The 21628-nt window shown below is 43.3% G+C and overlaps 1 protein-coding gene across 1 annotated transcript in view; it reads left to right on the forward strand.

Moving 5' to 3' along the window:
• The window catches only part of LOC308090956 (low-density lipoprotein receptor-related protein 4-like), a 109399-nt gene that overhangs the window by 50193 nt on the left and 37578 nt on the right, over window positions 1-21628 (forward strand). The window contains 1 exon segment of the mRNA XM_080436228.1: window positions 17306-17422. Within this exon segment, the coding sequence (XP_080292354.1) occupies window positions 17306-17422 (117 nt within the window).

A 21628-nucleotide genomic window follows, 5' to 3' on the forward strand; every position in this document is an offset into this window, starting at 1 on the left:
TCAAGGAGGAGTGAAGAAAAACTGCGCTTTATTTCCTTTTTGTACTCTTTCCTATATTGATGTTGTCAACTGCTGTCTGCCTTCAGGCTTTTCTTTTTTCTATTACTGTGAAGCACCAGATGCTGCTCCTCTTTGTTTGACACGTCCTAAACCTGTCAGGAGGACTCTGTGTGTGTGTGTGTGTGCACGCACGTGTGCGTGTGTGTGTGTGTATGCTATGCTCGTGTACTAACCTTCCTCCATCTGTCTTTCTCTATCACATTAGTCTACTTGCGTGGGGATGGTGGGGGGGACGCTAAGCACTATTGATCTGCCAGCCAATAGAACATTCCACGGCTCCTGATCGCCGTGTATTGATCTGCGGTGTGTCTCCCTGTTTAGGGGCGCCACACGGAAAAACCAGCGCGCCATTCACTAGCCCTTTCCCAATCCATTAGTACTGTCTGATCGACCCCACAGTACATCAGACGGCGCACACCTCGCCCGTCTGCTCCTTGGACGCGCTCCAGCCAGTCTCTTAATCACAAAGCCGGAGAGACGTGTCACTTTTTCCTTTTTTTTTAGGGGACTTATTAAATTGTCCAGCTATTAAATTGTCCACTCGGAGATCAGCCCCGGTGGAATGTTTTAAGCCTTTCCTTAGAATTTACTGCTGCTGTGTCGTACCATCAGTACTGCTGTACTCTTGCTGTACAGCTACAGTATGTGTGATGTGCAGTGATGGTGCTACTGTAGGTATGCATCCTACGTCCCTGACGCTTTCAAATCTGAAAGGATACGATAAAATCACTATTCATGTGTCCAGGGGGTGCACCTCTATTTTTACCCTTATAATGCTATTGTTTCACACTAAAACCATTCAACAGAGTTAAGCATATGAATAACAGCACTCTCCAACTTAACAAGATTGTGTGTACAAAACGTCGTTTCTGCTGTTTAAGCAACAACATTTTTACTGACTGCTGTGTGAGTAACAATAGTGAGAATCAGTTTTGTCTGTGTTGAGCTTGAGGTGATGGAAATACATCCACTGTGAGATGTAGTGATGTGCTCTTCAACCAGCATGGCAGAGGGAGGGAAGGAAGGGAACAGCCCTAGTTGGGCTGGGCAATATTGACTGAATCAAATATGACAATTTTTTGCAGAGTACCTCAATATAGAGATATTTACACATTTTGATAAATGTTCATTAGTAATGTGGATATCATATGATGTCCAAACAGTTAGAGGCATTATTTATTTCACGCAGTACAGTGTAATACTTCCAGAATATTCTATAATTTGTTACACTATCAATAATAATACTATTATATGTAATAATAATACTATTATTAATAATAATAATATATATTTTGAAATATTCTGTTAATATGTTGTATGTTGAAAAAAAAAATCTGCTGCTACCCTGGACAGAGCTCTGTCGTAAAAGAGATCTTGAATTTTAATGGGATTTTACCTGTATAAAGGTAAAATAAAATGTATTGAACTGTAATGCAGTCTTTAAGACCAGGAAAAGACAACCTTTTTAGGTTTAATTCACGATGGTTTTCCGTACTGTATAGAGTATAGACGCTGTATAGAGGATTCCATTCCTTGGTAAAACATTAAAGCATTAATACGGGCATGGCTATGTTTTTCAGTTCCATTCCCATTTGAATGTGCAGCGATGAAATGGAATGGCACTTTGGATAAAAGCATCCACAAAAGTGTATTTTACATTTTACTGCATTTTGACTGGTTTAAAGGTTGACTTGCTGGTTTTGGCTGAAGGTTTTATCCCTGCGTTTTTGTTCCATGGTATTTGATCACTTTGGCCCGCTTCTGGCTGTTGCATAAAGTTACATGTTATGGTCTAGAGCCATCTTTTTTTTTATTACTGATTTAAAGGCATGGCTCGGATTTCTGGAGTGTGTGTGTGTACGCGTGTGTCCGCGAGTGTGTGTGTGTGTGTGTCTCTGTGCACGCCTACATGCATATAACTCGGGGAGGTGCAGGCCCATGTGACCTGGCTTCTATTACCCTGATTGAATTAACTGAGGGGGTTCGTAAAAAAAAGAAAGAAAGAAGAACGAAGGGGAAAAAAACAGGACAGAAATAGTATGGTTTTGAATGACATTCTCAAAACACAGTGCAGAATTGAATTTATCGAGGCGGTATTTCAACTAAATTTCCACAGTTCAGCAGGAAAGGTAGACATGCGAGTACCATATCAGGATGAACACACACACGCACACACCCCCACACACACACACACACACACACACACACACACACACACACACACACACACACACACACACACACACACACACACACACACACATAAATGGACACACATGCAGATACACAATGCATTCAGTCAAAATGCAAACGTAGACACATGCACACACACACACACACACACACACACACACACACACACACACACACACACACACACACACACACACAGATTTAGCACACAGAAGAATCTCTTGATTCAGCAGAATCACGTTAGACTGTGGCATCCAGACTTCATTACAGATATAACACACACACACACACACACACACACACACACACACACACACACACACACACACACACACACACACACACACACACACACATACATTTTGTGCATATATTCCCATGAGGAGCCAGGGCCAATTTATATCAATTTAGCAATTTCCAGAGAAAGCACAATTCTGGGGTTGGAAGACCACACTCTCTCGTGTGTGTGTGTGTGTGTGTGTGTGTGTGTGTGTGTGTGTGTGTGTGTGTGTGTGTGTGTGTGTGTGTGTGTGTGTGTGTGTGTGTGTGTGTGTGTGTGTGTGTGTGTGTGTGTGTGTGTGTGTGTGTGTGTGTGTGTGTGTGTGTGTGTGTGTGTGTGTGTGTCAGAACAGGAGCCAAAGTGGTACATTTTGTCTATGAAGCAACTCATGTAATTACGATGTAGAATTCATGTGGAAGCTGTCTCTGGTAAGTTGTGTGCGTGATGATGGACATGTGTGTGGCTGAGCGTGTGTTCAGAGTTTCATGAATGCACATAGAATGGATGAGAATGAGAGACGATGGACCTTACAGAAGTGTGTGTGTGTGTGTGTGTGTGAGAGAGCGAGAGAGTGACATACAGGGTTGTAAACATTAGGAATAACAACGTTCTCCTGCTCAGGAGGGACATGTGGGTTCAGAGGGGGACAGGGTGTAGGGTGGACATTGATGGCAGGAGGCAGTGGAAGGTGTGGAAGAATGCAGGACCCCCCCCCCCGATCCCCACCCCTCATAGCACCTAACATATGGCGTTCATCTCCTCTTTATTGAGGACCACACTGAGAGACGGAGAACATGGGGGGGATCCCTCTGGACGACCATAAATCTGCCTGCTTTAAAACACATTTGGCCGTCTTTGTTCGACAGTGAGTGGAAGTGGAGGTTTGGTGATGTCATTTCAAACTGTTGTCCCTGACACGCTATTCCCGAGTGTTGTTTGCTCACATAATGTTTTTAATCTAGCCCCTTATTCTTATTCTACATAATTGTTGTGAGTCAGAACGCATGACGGGCTGAACTGCATTCTATAAAAGGTACAGCGTAAATATGAACAAAGTGATAACATGTGTACGAATGGTTGGTTTCACAATCGCTCCCTTGAAAGACTTTCATCGAGTGCATCTGTGTCGGGCGGGCGGGGGGTTAATTTGCATCCTCGTCTTCACACCTGGGTACTTTGATAGAAGTTAGAGAGCAGAGTCAGGTCGTGTGTCTCAAGGACGCTTCGCTAATTAGCCCAGACCAGACTTAATGAAGGCATAAATCAAAGAGGCTTCGTCAAATTAATAACATCCCCACTTTCATCAGTGCAGCTGTCCGCACTTGGTGGCATGCATGGAGAGAGAGAGAGAGAGAGAGAGAGAGAGGGAGAGATGACACATGTCTGGCTTTGAAAATGGTCCAGACTGAGTTCTGAGCCAGTTGTTCTCAAATGGCTTTGTATGGGGACCCAGACTTTGCATTGACACTGAAGCCAGGTGTCCTGGTGGCTTAACCGATCAATGCGATGACTAAGCTCGGGGGCGATATCACAATCATTCAGTACGATAGTGAGGTGCCAAAACACAGGGAACCAGGGGATCTTTTGTGCCCTCCCCCCACCCCTCCTACACACTCACTTTCAAGGATTTTTGCGATTTACATTTAGCTCTGTTAAGCCGCTTTTCCATCACAGCTTAAGCACGACACTGTCCAGTACAGTCCAGAACCACACCGCACCGCTTCAAAATGTCTTGCGTTTCCATTGCACAAAAGTCCCCACTCGCAAAATCCCCACCCTCCCCTCCCCTCCCCTCCCGAAGGAAATCAACGCCCCTTTCTTTAACACACCAACTTAGCCTCAGGCTACAGGGTTAGCCTAAATGCTAGCGTGCTTCCTCAGAGCTAGTTTGGCTCTTAAGTTATTATTTGGCCATGTTCACCCTGACTTTAATCTTCGCTATTGTTGGGAAGACCTGTGTGGTGTCTAAACACGTTGCCATCACTTATATAAAAAACATTATTAGTGTGTATCGTCGCACATTAATTGTTGCCAGGTTTAGCAGAAAAAAATAAGCAATCAGGTCTATGAAAACAATCCCAAAAGAAGCGACTATCTACGGCTATTTGAAAATAGCAGATCTACAAACTCACAACGCGTAGCGATGCGACGCATTGTGAGTGTGTGCATCTGCTATTTAAAAAATATATATACATATATAATGTTGACAAATACATATTAATTTGCGGGTCCTTGACATGAAAATGTTTAAGAACCACTGGTTTCAACAACATATGGAAACAAGCCCCAAATAATCAACTACATTTTAGAAACAAGCAGTGGTGGAAAAAGTACTCAAATGTTTTACTTAAGTAAAAGTATCAATACTGCAATGTAGAAGCACTCTACAAGAGAAAGTGTGGAATTACTTGAGTAGTACAAAAACAAAAAAGTACAAAAACTATTGGTATCAAAATGTACTTAAGGTACCAAAAGTAAGTACTAAAATGTTTGAAAATAGCAGATCTACAATGATGCGATGCGTTGTGAGCTTGTAGATCGGCTATTTTCAAATAGCCTAGGTATAAAATAGGGCTTAAGTGGTTAATGTATGTTTTATAATGTAATCATTTATATCTGAAAAGTAACTAGTAACTAGTAACTAATACGTTTTCAGATAATTGTAGTGGAGTAAAAGTACTACCAATATTTACAAGCAACTTTACAGAAAAATAAGTCCAATGTCGCTTATAATAAGTGGACATGGCAACACTGCTACCGTAGTGTTTACATTTTACAGAGACCTGAGTGGACAGACACAGCTGTGAGCCGACCAATCAGTAGCAGCAGCGTTATACGTCACAGCTTTGGCCCCGCTTAGCCCAGCTCAGACCTACCCAAGACTGGGTACTTTTTAGGCACCAGTTTAGTACCACTTACACACCACTCTACCCACTTCATTGTAGTGGAAACCGTTGCTGTGGTGGGCGGTGTGGGGTGGGGCTAGGTAAGTCCATGTATATGGAAAGCCGCCTTTAGTGTCATTAGGCAACCTTGGATGTGCAGTGCTGCACAATGTCAGCAGAAAGAAAATGTTTACGGTCTTATGAATTTATTTTATTTTCAACTAATATTGTTTTATTACTGTCAATTAATATTATTATTTGATATCACCCAAGCCGCTGGGATACGGGCTTGACATCCTCCTCATTATACTACGTCCTCCTGAGAGTGTAGTAGTATAATAATAAAACAAAAAATCTTTAAAATTTCATGTTATATAATTTTTCTTAAATTGGAAGTCAGCAAGACTTTAATTTTAAAACATTAATGCACACACACACGCACACACACCAGTGGTGGAAAAAGTGCTCAAATGTCTTACATTTAAGTAAAAGTATCAATACTGCAAGGTAGAAGTAATATAAAAGTGCACAATGCGTCGCATCGTGACGCATTGTGAGCTTGCAGATCGGCTATTTTCAAATGGACAAAATGTATATAGGGCTGAAGTGGGTAATATATCTTTTGTAATAATAATCAAAATCTACAAAGTAACTAGTAACTAAGTTTTCAAATAATTGTACTGGAGTAAAAGTATGACATTTGCCTCTGAGATGAAGTGGAGTAGAAGTAAAAGTACTGCAAATTGGAATTACTCCAGTAAAGTAAAAAATACCTCAAAATTGTACTTAAGTACAGTACTTGAGTAAATGTACTTGGTTACTTTACACCACTGCGTATGCGTTATGTGCGTGGCACACACAAAAAACACGTACCGGTCTCCCGCTGAGTTGAAAGGCTGCAACAGTAAATAGTAAATGCTTTGGGGCCAGAGTGAGGGGTTGAGATGAGGGGAGTTGTGTACCGAGGCAGTGGGTGGGTGGGTGTGCAGGGCTTTCAGAGGGAATGCAAGAGAGACAGTGTTTTCTCCTCACTGCATGAGGCCTGCTCGCCCCAATGTCGTGAATTTCGGGGAGAAAGGTGCTTTTCATCAGTGACCTCGTCAACTCAAAACCTACCTGCATTATTAACACATTATGCTGCCTTTCAACTCAGCGGGAGAACCTGTGACACACCAACATGCACACACATGTGTGCATAATGTGCATGTAGTACACATTATGCAAAAGCGCACACGCACGCACGTGACGCGCGCACACTCTCTCTCTCTCTTATGAAACACCAAAAAGTGACAATGGACCTCCGATCCCCCCCTTTCTCTTTCTCTCTCTCTGGGGACCCGTACCATTGACCAGCATGAGCCAAGAACAGGCATCAGAGGAGGAGATTAGGATACCCATCTCCCCCCCCCCTTCCCTCTCTCTGTCCCTCCATGAATCTCCCTCTGTTCCCATCATCTATACTTCTACCTCTCGTTCCATTCTTCTGCCCATTTTCATCCATTTCTCTCCCTCTCTCCATCAATTTTTGCCATTTTTCCTTCCACCTTCCTCACACTCTCCTTTTTGTCTTGTGCTTCTCATGTATTTCCTGTTGTGTGGTTTTAGTAGATACCTCAGCCTGTTTCCCTCTATATTTTAACCCTCTCTCTCTCTCTGAATCTTTGGCTCTCTGTCTGTCTGTCTGTCTGTCTGTCTGTCTCTCTCTCTCTCTCTCTCTCTCTCTCTCTCTCTCTCTCTCTCTCTCTCTCTCTCTCTCTCTCTCTCTCCCTCTCTCTCTGGGTCGTGCTCTTTGTGTCAGTCATTGAACGAAGTTGTTTGCATTGGTAGACATTAGCATAATCCTCTCTTTCCTCCACCCTCTTTCCGTACTCCCTCGCTCCCTCCTTATTCTTTCTTTCTCTCTTTCGCTTTGCTGGGGCCCTTGCGTGCCATCTCTCTCTCTCTCTCTCTCTCTCTCTCTCTCTCTCTCTCTCTCTCTCTCTCTCTCTCTCTCTCTCTCTCCATTTCCCTCTCCCTAAATATTTACTCCTTGCTCAATAAGTGACTGAAGGACACTTGTTCAGAGAGAAAGGGCCATGATTAGAGGACACTACAGGGCAGAGAGAAGAAATAGGAACAGCGTTGGCCTTTTAAAACGCTGTGTCGTTTGAGGAGGTTTCACTCGACCTGCGTGTGTTGAAATGAAGTAGACTAGACAAGCAGACACATAGCAAAACACTCATGTGCCATCCAGTGCTCCTTATGTTTGCACACTGTGTGTGTGTGTGTGTGTGTGTGTGTGTGTGTGTGTGTGTGTGTGTGTGTGTGTGTGTGTGTGTGTGTGTGTGTGTGTGTGTGTGTGTGTGTGTGTGTGTGTGTGTGTGTGTGTGTGTGTGTCGGGGGGTGTGTGTGTGTGTGTGTGTGTGTGTGTGTGTGTGTGTCACATTTTGAGACGGTTTTGAACATGAAACCAGTTGTTTGGGGACGCATGTCTAATTTGGGTCCTTGGTGACCAAGATTTTAGTACAGTTCCTGTACTAAATCTGTCCTGTAGGGTTGGTTTGGGTATGGTTAAGTTTAGGGTAGGGAGATATGGAATGAATGTAAGTGAATGCAGTGTCCTCAAAAGGTGTGTGTGTGTGTGTGTGTGTGTGTGTGTGTGTGTGTGTGTGTGTGTGTGTGTGTGTGTGTGTGTGTGTGTGTGTGTGTGTGTGTGTGTGTGTGTGTGTGTGTGTGTGTGTGTGTGTGTGTGTGTGTGTGTGTGTGTGTGCGCCATCTTTTGTTTTGTATGTAACGTTGCTCTGCTTTACATGCGCTTTGTAACTAACTGTCTTCCCTTCATCTGACTGCACTGGCAGTGTTTATGTCCTTTGTACATCCTGTACTTCTTATTATGTGGACATAAATAAATATTTCAAATGTGTGTGCGTGCGCGCGCGTTAGAGTTCTCAAATTCTGCCCGGACCGGGCCCAAAATCTATGCCAATTAGTCGGGCCGAGCCTCGGGTTCCGTAGGAAAATATATATCCCCCAAATATATCTCCAAATAAATTTCAACTGCCCCTAGCAGCGGCCTAACGGTAAGGCCGATGGAAATGGCAGTGGATGTGTTGGATGCTGTGTGTGTGTGTGTGTGTGTGTGTTTAAGCTTCCTTATCTCTGGCACACACATTCATATTGCCAAAGAAGGCAGCTGTCAATGTTATATCATTAGTATATGGGTTTTTCATAAACCCAGGTAAATATTTGTTTTGAATGACTCCGAGGTGCAATAAAGGTCTGAAAGCAGAACTGTGTGTGGTTGTAGTAAGTAAATAATTCAATGTGTGCGCACCGCATCCATTCACAAACCCCCATTAGACTGTACTGTACTTCCCCCAGAATATCCATTTTATTTTATACCAGCAGATGTAATTACCTGTGGCCAGTCAATGGTGAGTTGTCCAGGAAATGGCTTATCCATAAACTTTCTGCAAATTATGTAGCAGCACAGGGTGTAAGCTCAAGGAGTGGACTGTATGTGGTTCAGTAGCTTTTATGTTTTGAGGATGCGAGGACATTATTAGACTGTGGTAGGGTCTGGTGCCACTCTTTGTGTGGCTGTGTGGTCAGCTTCAATACCGTCCTTATCAAGGACTGGGGGGATTAATAGTGTACACGATCTCACATACACCACTGCAAGAGCGATACAGTTGTGCCATTGGGCACAATAGAAAATTACACTGATCATCCCTTACATCGTCACTTCGAACTCATGCCATCTGGGCGAAGATACAGAACAGGAAAAAGTTCATTTTAGTAGAAGTTTTGTCCCTTCAGCCATTGCCTTGCTGATGGGACGGTATTTGTGCATACTGGGGACATCATGTCCCCAGTATACATTTAAATGTCTTGGTGTTATGTTGTTGTGCTATGTTGTTCTGTGCTATATGGTTATGCGTTTTTCTTGTTGAACAGACTGTGAAGATGAATATCCCTGAGGGGACAATAAAGACATTATTATTATTATTATTATCATAACATACAATATTTCTCCGTTCTCTCTGCATTGCTACGAGGTGTGTTGACTTTGCGGCACGGGATGGGCCAGTATTCGGGGCAACACTAAGCTGTTATGATGGATCTATTGCCTGTTAAAAAAAAAAGCTGCCAAGAAAAACCTTGCTGCCAGTGCCAGTTTGTTCTCTGAAGGACTGAGCTCTCCATGTATCTGATAAGGCGTTCCTTGTCGGGAGAGGTTATGAAAAGAAAATACAGAGCGACAGGCTAGGAGAGAGATTGAGAGAGGGAGAGAGAGGGGAGACAGAGAGGAGGAGTGTGAGTTGGAGAGGGAGGAAAAGATTAAGGAAAGGAGAGATGGAGGTATTAGGCAGATGAGACGGAGGAGAGAAGTGAAGTGAGGTGCGTAGATCCTGAGGGTTTGTTGTGGTGCCCTTTTCACATATAGACTGAAAAATGTCCAGGGAATCAGGTCGGCACATTGTCCGATGTTGCCCTTTCACACATGTACTGTTTGCAACAGGAGAATGCCCGTCTCGGCTGCGTTCTCACATAACTCTAATAGTCCGTTTGATTAGGCAAGGGGCATTGCCTGGGTAGTGGATGCACAAGTTAACTACTCCCACTTACAGTAACAGTGTAAGGAAGATGCAAGATATTAATTTCCTTCCATAGAACATGACTGATGAATTGCTTGACATGCAGTCTCCCATCCCATTGATGCACACATGCAAAACAACAAACGACATATCTTTCTTACCATTGTAGGCCTAATGTAGACAACAAGCTACAGCCTCGTTTCACCAAAACTAATCGTCCTCCGAGTTGGACAAATATCATTGGTCTCTATGTACAGACGAGTGCACAGGGAGCGTCAGATTGTAGTCGTGGTCTACATTACTACGGTAGTAGTCCGTTGCATATCAGGTCCTATTGAGTCAGACATTATTTTGGGTTCACACATACAGCCCCACCAGTTAATGTCTAGATAACTTACTGAAACGGGTGGATCCATCCATCTGTCCAGAAAGTTGATGTGATCTGAAAGGTGCTTTCAGTATTGTCAGTCACAAAGTCACAAATCCACCACACTAGTCAGGGGTTAAACCGCTCTTAAACCCGCTCTCGTTGTATGTCAGAAATATGTAAAATAATACAAGCTCAAAACACATTGCAACGTGACCTGTTGTAAGCTTATAGATCTGCTATTTTCACTGAATTTCACTATTGTGACCTGCCCAGAACAGGGACGCTAGGGTTCATGTTGTTAAGTCTAAAGCAGCTACTGAGGAAAACATGTTTTAAATCTGTAGAGGTGCCCTTGAGCAAGGCAAACAAACCCCAAATGCTTACTTCTCTTTAAATTTTAGTAAACACTGGAAAAGATGACAAACGCTCTATCAAATGACTTGAAGTCTTCAGGCTGATAAGAGATGAGACGAATGATGCAAATACTCGAGACATGAAGGAAGTGAATTATGATACTAGAATTTCAGAATGCATGAATGACAAGCGAGCCTCATCACAGGCGTAAGATGTAGATGATGCTGATGTCGTAAGAGAAAAGAAATGCTTGTCCGATGTTGACGAGGAGAGCAGAGGTGTAGAGAGGAAAGGAAAGAGGAGAGGAAAGCAAAGAGGGATGAGAGAAAAGAGAAGTGGAAAGGAAGTAGGAAAGGTAGTGGGGCTTAACGACCATAACAATGATGTCCATTCTGCATGTTTTAGTGGTTATGTATAAGGCATAAACCTTTATCAGACAGTCAGATGAAATATTCGACTGAGACACAACACGCGCGCGCACACACACACACACACACACACACACACACACACACACACACACACACACACACACACACACACACACACACACACACACACACACACACACACACACACACACACACACACACACACACACACACACACACACACACACACACACACAGATCACCCTCATAGGTCCACATCTGTTTTTGTCATTGTAAGAACCAGATCCCTCGTCTCTACAGTCTCACTCTCTCTCTCGCTCTTAATCTCTCCATCTATGCCTCGCTCCATGGTGCTGGTGTGATGAGCAGTGTTTAGGCAGATATATTGGTCCCATTAGGGGTACTTGATTCAGCTGCGCTCCGGTAAAGAGGAGGCCATTACCCTCGGCTCCTCCAGACCACTTTAACGACGTGCACATACATCTTCCTCCAGACGCACAGCTGACAACAACACACCAGAGAGAGACACACACACATGTGTGCACAGGAACGCTTGTCCGCTCATGTGCCTCTGTGCATAGTATGTGCACACAAGCATGCGCACCGGAGAAATGTAGTATGTATGCCTAAGAAACATACAGTACCACTTACTCATGCTCATGCACACACGCGCACACAGACACTTCATATGCACACTTCATACACACACACACACACACACACACACACACACACACACTTCATATACACACTCAAACGTGTGTATGTGTGTGAGAGAGAGAGAGAGAGAGATAGAATGTCGATGTGTATCCGTCTAACTTTAGTGCTGATGATGGGAATGGCAGGTGTATGTCTGTGGGAAATGGGAATGACTTTTGGAATGCGAGCGGGAATTCTGTGAACTCTGACTGGAATAGCTTAGTGAAGGGCAAAGTGTGTGTGTGTGTGTGTGTGTGTGTGTGTGTGTGTGTGTGTGTGTGTGTGTGTGTGTGTGTGTGTGTGTGTGTGTGTGTGTGTGTGTGTGTGTGTGTGTGTGTGTGTGTGTGTGTGTGTGTGTGTGTGTGTGTGTGTGTGTGTGTGTCCAAGGATGCTCTGGAGGAAAGCGAGAGGACAAATGGAGAATGCCAAAGGGAAAGTTTCATATAATTCATAATGTGTGAATGACACAAACGTGTTAAAAAGTAGAACGGGTATGGCATGAACATTTGCGTCCATGCAGGACCGTGCGCATATGTGCGTGTTTCTGTGTTTACTGGGGATGTGGTATTTGTGAGTTCTTGTGTTAAGACTTTAAATGCCATTTCATAGGCAGATTGTAGATTATTTTTGTGCCACGGTAAGAAGTTTATTCTAATGAGCTTGTAGTGCAAAACCAGCTACTGTGATGAGCTCTGCGTCAGCAAGCGGCGCTAGTAGTCAGCAGCTGGAAGGGCAAGTGGCATACTTCAACGTAAAGACTAATTCAACAACGCTGACCTGACGGCAATTGAAAGTGTCAGCCACACACACCCGTAAAAGTGGCCCATCAATTCAGTGCGTGCAACTGCATAATGGAATGGCTCCTGAAACGATATCTTTGGATTATTTCCCCCTCAGGGAGTTGAAACAGAGACACTGGAGAAGGGAATATCCTCTACCTCAGTTGCCTTGCCTGACACAGCTTTGGTCTGTGTCTCACAGCAGTAATTCATGTGAGATGTTCCATAGAGGTTCCATAAATTAATAGTAGGATCACAAGCACATTGTGCTTGTGATCCTACTATAAATTTATGGAACCTCTGTCTGTTCCACATTTTTCTCCCTCAATGGGTTGAGCAATTGATCAGAACTTCGACACCGGCATTAACCGTGACATCGCCCGTTTTTCACTTTCCCCAAATTTGACCTGTTTATTACAGTTTTTGTCAACTCTGTCATACTTTAAGCAGCAGAGTTTCGGAGTTCCTGCGCATGTGCGGCAACGGGCTATAGATGCACTGTTGCCACGGTTACGTTCCCCTCGGGCTATATATCTGGAACAGTTTCGGAGTTACTGCACACGTGCGGCCACAGCCTATGGGGCTGTGTTGTCATGGTTACGGTCCCCGCTGGCTATGGGATTGGGATGGGTGGACTTGCAGACAACGCCAGCAGACAGACCTGGCTCACAGCTACAAAGTTATGCAGGACTTTGATTTAGGAGCCGTGTCCACACAGACAGCGTTTTATGAGCGGAAGGGCGCTTTGGATATCATCTCCATAGCACTATAACACACGTGTGTTATTAGCACAAATAGCTTAGCTGAAACAACGTAGACCTGGACCTCTCATGGTTGTTGTGTTAACGCCGGGACATAAATGATGTTTAGAAATTACTGTCAAACTTCAAATTCACAGCCCCTTTAGTCAAGTATTCACTGTACCTTCAGTTCACTCCTGATATGACAATAAGGGGGATTAGGCCAGCTATGTTGATTAACATTTGGGGAAAAACTCAGCTCCATGCAGGCCCTAACCAAAGAACCATTTGCAGAGTTTCCAATGTTTTGACTGTTTATTCAGTGGATAGCCTAAATTTAATAAGGTTAGACAATAGCCCAGTCTATTAATTTAAGTTTTACGAAGAACAGACATGGATCGCTCCGAGAGACATGCTGTGAACAATCTTTAATTTGAAATTATGCCCCATCTATTCAGCCTGTCAGACTCGGTATAGCCTACACTTGTGTAATATTTCATTAAAATTAAAGAATGCAATGTGAAAGCAAAGAAGTCTTACCTTGAGTGACATTACCAGTGACAATACAAACAATAGATCACTTTCTTCGGTCGAGTCTGGGGCTGTGAACTATGATGTCTGCCATCATATCTAAATGGATCGCCCATTTCTGCTTCATTCATTTTTAAACAATTCAAGTTCTTGTTTTTTTGGCAGATTATTATTATATATTATTTTTATTCAAACCATAACTTGAATATATTCGACTATGCTCACATTTTGATTATTTGTTGACAGCCCTTATATATGTAATATATACTGTAGACACACACAAACACACATGCACACGCACACACGCATATAATATGTGTGTGTGTACTGCATATTTGTCTCTGCATGTGTGTGCTTGCATATAGTGTGTGTGTGTGTGTGTGTGTGTGTGTGTGTGCGTACCAGTGGGTGGCAGAGGAATGCAGCGGGTACAGAGAGCTGAGTTGTGTTGTGTTGTGTTTGCTGAGCTATGTGGGGCAGCATCTCAGTGATAAGTGAGATCAAAGCACTCAGAGAGACCTCATCAACCCTGAACTGCCTGCTCCCCGCTGATCCTCTTGAGCGATATCCAGCATCAAGCCCACCATACTAGCGGTGTTGTGTGTCTGTTTGTGCATCTGTCCTTGTAGGTATGAGTATTTATCTGTGTCTACTGTATGTACACGTTCCACAATATCTCCAGAGTTTACTAAGAAAGTGTGTGTGTGTGTGTGTGTGTGTGTGTGTGTGTGTGTGTGTGTGTGTGTGCGCGTGCGTGTCTTGTGAGCATCCATTTCCCTTATGCAGGCATGTCTGTTCTTTGTGCAAAGGAGGATCTATGTCTATATCTAGCAACAGTATTTATTTTTATTTTCGAGGTGGTTGCTTGAATAAAGCTGGGTTTTCACCAAATGCAGGCTAGGCGACCAGAAGTCATACATTTCAACGGAGGCTTTCAACACTTGCGGTGCCGGTTATTTTGGGTCTGTTTGGGTGAAACACATAAGTTCAATGTTTCAGTGATTACCCGGCTGCAGAGTACAGCTAACTTTATCCATGTCATGTGGTTTCAGGCAAGGGAGCCAATCAACGAAACATTGACTCACGTTAGCTTACAAGCATAGCAAAACAAGTGCTACCGATCGGTATGTATTTGTATCAATTCCTGGTGTGTGTGTGTGTGTGTGTGTTGCTTACTTGTAAAGTCGCAGTGCGTACTGGTTTAAGCCTTAAACCATCACTCACTGCAACTAACTATGTTCTCTTGACTGAGTGAGCGTGGTCATTTCCCTGTGAATGCACCCCTCCACATTGCACTCTCAGATGAGCTGAATTATTTAGTGAAAAGATGGGATAGGGTTTTTTCTCCTTTTTTAAGCTGATTGAGGATTGTGCAAATATAACGAGACCCATTCAAAAACACATCATCAGTGCATCAACACGCTCAGCTTGAGAATGAATCAATTGTCTCTACGGCAAACAAGATACACAAGCTTGTTGTGCTCCTCCTCAAAACATCTCAGTAAGGTTTCTGACAGGTCTAGCAGTATCCTCTCGTGTCCACGTTATTGGATTATATATGAACCTTGTAAAACCAATTAGGGTTTAAACTTCAGTCAGAGCGAGACAGAGGAGAGGTTAGAATGTGAATTGACCATTCAAATGCCGGTCCTTTTTGCTCTTACAATACGTCATACTCAGGGGGGTGGGAATGAAACACCACCTTGTCAGGGTGAGAATGACGTAAAAGCAAAAAATGACTGCTGCATGACTACTGTATGGTCAATGGATGACAGATGGAGAGATGTGATGTCAAGATGCCATCCTTTCATTTACACTCTTTTTCTGTCTCTGTCAATAATGTAGCATGCAGAGGTTGCCGTGCAGAGGTTGGTCGGTCAGTAGGACACCCCCTCTCCCTGAGGACTAGAGCCTGTGACACACCCACACATTCATTGAGCCCACTTTCGTGACTGGGTGGGGGCTATCTGTATCTCTTTCTATCAAACCATGTGACGTCATCCATTATTCATGTCGCAGCGTCAATATTTCATATCTCGTATCGACGTGAGCAGTCGGTCGTGCGCACACGTGTGAGAGTAGCCGGAGGCGTCCATTGTCCATAAGGAGCACTCTGATTTCTCCTTCCCCTCCCCTCCTCACCGGTCTCTCTGTCTCTGTCTCTCTCTCTCTCCCTTGCTTTCTTTCTCGGCCAGTAGTAATTAAATTAACTCTGTCTCTGATTGACAAAGGGCCAGTCTTTCAGGGCCTGTTTGCATAGGTAGAATAGCGGTCAGTGCTGGGAGCGGATATGAAGTTAGGCAGGAATGTGCTGAGTTGTGCCGGCTGTGGATGCTTCTTAGGGGAGGGCGGCCTGTTTTTTAGACTTAATCCAGTTTATTGGACAGTATGATGGAGAGATGGTACAGAGAGAGAGGCGGGGGGGGGGGCAGATTCAAGTCTGTAACCAGGTTTCTGCAAGCGGCATACGACATGCATGCGTCACAATAACTAGCTGACACACCAAGATGGCAGTCCGTCCAGGGTTTCTGCTAGCCATTTTATTGGCCAACCAACGTGGTTGATAAGATTATAATTTACCGGCTTAATGTAAAATTGTGTGGATTTCTGCAATAATGTGTGTAATGCACCTGCATGTGAAAAGGCCTTGTTTAAAAAGCTGCTGTTCCTGTTTATATATCATAGTTTCCAAATAAACACTTTGGGCTTTCCATCTCTTTGAACTATTACATTCATATCATAATCAACTTTTCTGTTACTGTTATGTTTATTGTTTCATCAATGATGATGCCAAGGACGTCACTTGCCTGCAATTTGTCAGGAATTTCTTCCAACTAGGCTTGCTCCTCCTAAGCTCTCTTCATGTCACCGATGGAGTCACTACGCCTATCTAGTTGGTTTGAAAGTTGCTGCGATATGAGTGCATCTGAAGATGATTGCTTGGCTTTATTGCAGTGGTCTTTTAAATGCACTGATGCGATGTGTTCAGTGCATTGATTGATTTATTGCTCTCCATTTCATGTTGGTCACAGCCTTTGTAATTCCATTGGTCTTTCCAGATTTCTCGCAAAATTTGTTTCATTTCTTTTTTTGCTGGTAGTTCCTCAATGTTTTCGGCATGTTCCTCTTTACAGGTATCCTCATCATTGTTAATGTCATAAGTGTGGGTTTTAAATAATTTTGTAAGAGTTCTGCGGATGTCTGTTTCGCCAAGTTTTTTTCAAGCCTACCGCAACAAAGGGCTTCAAGTTTCAGGGTAAACATTTATTAGAATACATCATTGCGTAACGGTATGAATTATGATGTTTCATACTGTTATGCAATGATGTTTTCTAATACATTTGAATTTGACCCAGTACTTTAAATTCTCCAGATCAGTTCTATGATATTTTAAACTGACCTCTTGTCCTGTCCTGTCTCGTCTTGTCTTGTTTTGTTCCATCAGTGCTTCCCACCTGCTCACCGCTGGACTTCCACTGTGACAACGGCAAGTGCATCCGTCGCTCCTGGGTGTGTGACGGAGACAACGACTGTGAGGATGACTCAGACGAACAGGACTGTCGTAAGTAGCCCACCACACACACACACACACACACACTCACGCACCATAGGCTACTGGACATTAGCCTACTGTAGGCCCTATATATAATAATGTAGGATTGGCTAGGATAAAAGTCATAAAAATAATAACTTGTTATTATATAAAAGGCAAGCTGTCCTGTGCTCTCATTGGCTGCATGGATCTGCTCGGGGTGCTGGTCGAACCCCGTTCATACTGTGTGTGTGTGTGTGTGTGTGTGTGTGTGTGTGTGTGTGTGTGTGTGTGTGTGTGTGTGTGTGTGGTGAAAATAGACTGCAGCTGCTGAGCAGTCAGATTTAGGCCCGGAGTGGGTTAAGTAAAAAGTGTGTGTGTGCATGCAAGTGTGGTTATGCACAAATGTATAAATATATTATCCATTTACAGCTGCATGGTGGGGCAGTGATGTTTCTGCATACAGCTGTGTGTGTATACTAATATCATTTTAAGAACCTGATTTCGTCGTGACCGAGGGTAGGAAAATAAAATGAGTAATAGCCTGTAAAGTGAGGACATTTTTGCTGGTCCTCACTTTTCAGGAGGCTCTTTTAGTGTTAAGGTTACAATTAAGGTTAAGGGCAAAGGTTCCGGTTAGGTATGTACTGTGTGTAGTGGTTAGGGTTACATTTTGTTGTATTAGGAATTAATTTAATCACTGGAAAGTCTTCATACAGTAAGTATAGTAAAAGCGTTTGTGTATGTGTGTGTATGTGTCCCAAGCCGAGGGATAGTTAGTGGTCAAATCATGTGCGCACAGTGTCCACGTCTACCCTTTCAAATATACCCAGAGTGACTCAGGCGGCTGAACGTGTCAAATATAATCCCCTCAGATCTGTGTGTGTGTGTGTGTGTGTCATTCCCTGGCTGTATGGCAATTCAATTTCATTACACTTACACTCTGAAAATAGCTCTGTGGAGTGGCATGTTCTTAATGCAGACGCCACATGGCGGAGAGAGAGTCACAAGGTGTCCTTAGTATACTACAGTAAAATTCTCATTGTTAATTTCACTCTGAGAGTTAACATACAGAGCCCCGGAACCAAATGGTCTCATAAGACAACCACTAAGGATTTTACTGTGTACCCCTTATTCTCTAGCCTCATCTATCAAACAAACAAACATATTTTACGGACACACTGGTGAACTATAGCGTCAATGGATTTGTCTTGTATAATGTGATGAAGCCAAAAGACTGCCAAAACTTAAGTGCTCCCTCGGAAATGACCGACACAGAAGAATGACTGCCCCTGTTTCATCACCATAATTGTGACCCATTTTAAAATAAATCCAGCCAGAGCAGTGCAAGGTCCCAAGCGTGTGCATATTTTCAGTCGGAGTTTGTTCTGGTGATAACGTAATGCAAATCAGGAGGCAACCCATCGGCATGGTGAGGAGCGCTCCATCCGAGCCGTTTGTTTTTGTTTTAGAAGGGATCGCTGTGTGTGGAGTGGACCCTTCCCATCGTGACCCCAAGCTCAGTTCAGTCTATTTTAAGCTCTCATTGTCAGGTGCTTGTAACAGGAACCCCCATGCTTATTCTTAGTCTCACTCACTGAAAGTCACTCCAGGTGAGAGGCTTCAGCCACATGGCTCAAAGCACAGAACCTGGCTCAGGATATTGCTGCGCTCATAGTGCTGTGTTCACTGGCTGTACACTGCTGTTCAACATGGAACACTTAACCCATTAAGGCCTGAGTCCGATTCTTAAAATGTTTTCTAAATCCTAACAGATTTTTGAAAAAAATATAAAATATATTTTTTTACGATTTTTCAAAAATAGCAGATCTACAAGCTCATAGCGCGGCACTCGGTGCCTCGCTATGAGCTTGTATATCTGCTATTTTTGAATAGCCAAAGAAATCTAAAGTGACTCAGATGCGTTCCCGGTCTTAATGGGTTAACTCTGCTCAACCCTTCACCTTGATGTTTTTTTTATTATTTTTTTATCACTCTCCCTTTCTATCTCGCCTCATTCCTTCACACACTGTTTTTCCCTCCATGATTTGTGTTCCCTCCATCTCTGCTGACCCACATATCAAACAGCCAGACATGGAATCACTTCCTTATGGAAGGAGGTGGTGATGTTGGAGGGTTGGTCCATTCGTCCATCCGTCTGTGTATCACGAGCCGGCTATGAATTTTTCATCTTCATACCTCGTGAATTTCTCCCCCTCCCTCAATCCCCAAACTACTTATTTTTTCATGCTTTTTCTTTTTTTTCTTCACGTAAGCACAGTTTTTATCCTTCACCCTGCCTTCCCGTCCAAATTTTCATGATGCCATTATTTTATTTCATTATTTAAAGTGTGCATGTGTGTGTGCGTGCACATGTGTGTGGGGGTGATCTGTCATGTTCAACTGCAACTTCAGCACTTGTCAAAGTTTCACACACAACTTGGAGGTGAAGGTGTGAGTGTGTGTGTGTGTGTATGTGTGTGTGTGTGTGTGTGTGTGTGTGTGTGTGTGTGTGTGTGTGGAGGGCGGTCCGCATACCTGATGTGCAGAATTTTGCATGTATCGGAGGAATTGCGCTGAAAAAATACATGACAGCATTTCACTGTGCTACACAGCACACACGCACACACACACACGCACGCATAAATATAAGCGGCCACACACTCACCCACTTTCTCACACACACAGACACACACGCACATGGAGCGCACTCGTGCACGCGCATACACTGAGTGTGGTAATGACTCCTGGTGCCCTTTGCCCCATGTCGTTTGATGGCTGTATGAGTGATGAATGTCCTCAGGGCGCGTTGGCCTTTCACCTCCCGTGTTTACCTTCCTGACAAAGGGACCACAGACACGCACACACGCACGCACGCGCACACACACACACACACACACGCACACACACACACACACACACACACACACACACACACACACACACACACACACACACACACACACACACACACACACACACACACACACACACACACACACACACACACACACACACTAGATAGAGGAACACACCAACAGAAAAAAGAGAGAGACAGAATCAATTTATTTCTAAAAAGATTAATTATTGATTAGACAAGCACATTGCTTTGCCAATGTCGGGTAAAAATTAATATTTAATTTCAGTCAGCTCGTGGGCTTTCAGAATGTTATTCAGTTTAGTTTCTTTGTTTGTTTGTTTGTTTGTTTGGGGGAGGTTATTTTAAACGCTGAAGGTAAAGCAACGGTCAGCCAGTCTGAAATGCACACATTTCAGACTCAAGGATTACTCATTTTCTATAATTCAACATGAGCTGTTTAGAATCAGAAATTGTCACCAAATCCTTGCGCTATGTATGAAAAATGCACTGTGACTTGACTTGGTGTGAATGGTGCAGATACTGCAGGTACACAAGGACAACACACGTGTCTGGTATCAGGACAAGAAGGACAGACATGGTGACTGTACTGGACTGGATGAATTACAGCATAGCCTACAGTTAGTTATGCTGTTATGTCACAATCAGATGGAGACTCCATTTAAGCTGCCTCTTGTTCCTCGTAAGGACATTTTTGAGAAAGCTTCATCACTTTGCCATATTAGCCCTATCACTGTAACCATATGTAACAAAGTAACTGTTAACTCAAAGTAGTCTTCAAAAGAGCTACTTTTGTACTTCAAAATAATAACTTTATGTCTAGTAATATTTGAATCAAGTAACAGTACTTCTACTGTACTTGAGGAGGATATTCTAATACTCACTCAAGTACCCATAATGTGGCATATTATAAATGTAGCTAGAACTGGGGGTTCAGACAGAGCATACAGTGACTAAGTCATGTAATTTGTAATGACAATCTCTTGTTCATGATAGTAGTGCTTAATTCATGGCATTAGATAGTCAACTAGTGTGCTTGATGATTGAATGTATCTCTATGTCTCTCTCATGAATAATTCTGCATAAATATAAATGTTTTAAATGTTTTAACAGAAACGGTTTGTTTACTGGTCTTGCAAACCAACAACTCTGTTCAATTATAATAAAAGCCTATTTGAGTCATTGCTGTGGCTAATGCAGTGACAAAGCAACGGAATACTTAAGTACGTGAGAGGGAATATATCCATAATGATGCTTTGCAAGTAAACAAAGTAATTGAATTCTAGGATGTCCTGTCAAAATCAACACCACAACACACGCACACCAGCGCGCGCGCACACACACACATACACACACAC

Source organism: Gymnoscopelus braueri, assembly GCF_963280865.1.
Source record: "Gymnoscopelus braueri genome assembly, chromosome: 1".
In the NCBI taxonomy this organism is placed as follows: domain Eukaryota; kingdom Metazoa; phylum Chordata; class Actinopteri; order Myctophiformes; family Myctophidae; genus Gymnoscopelus; species Gymnoscopelus braueri.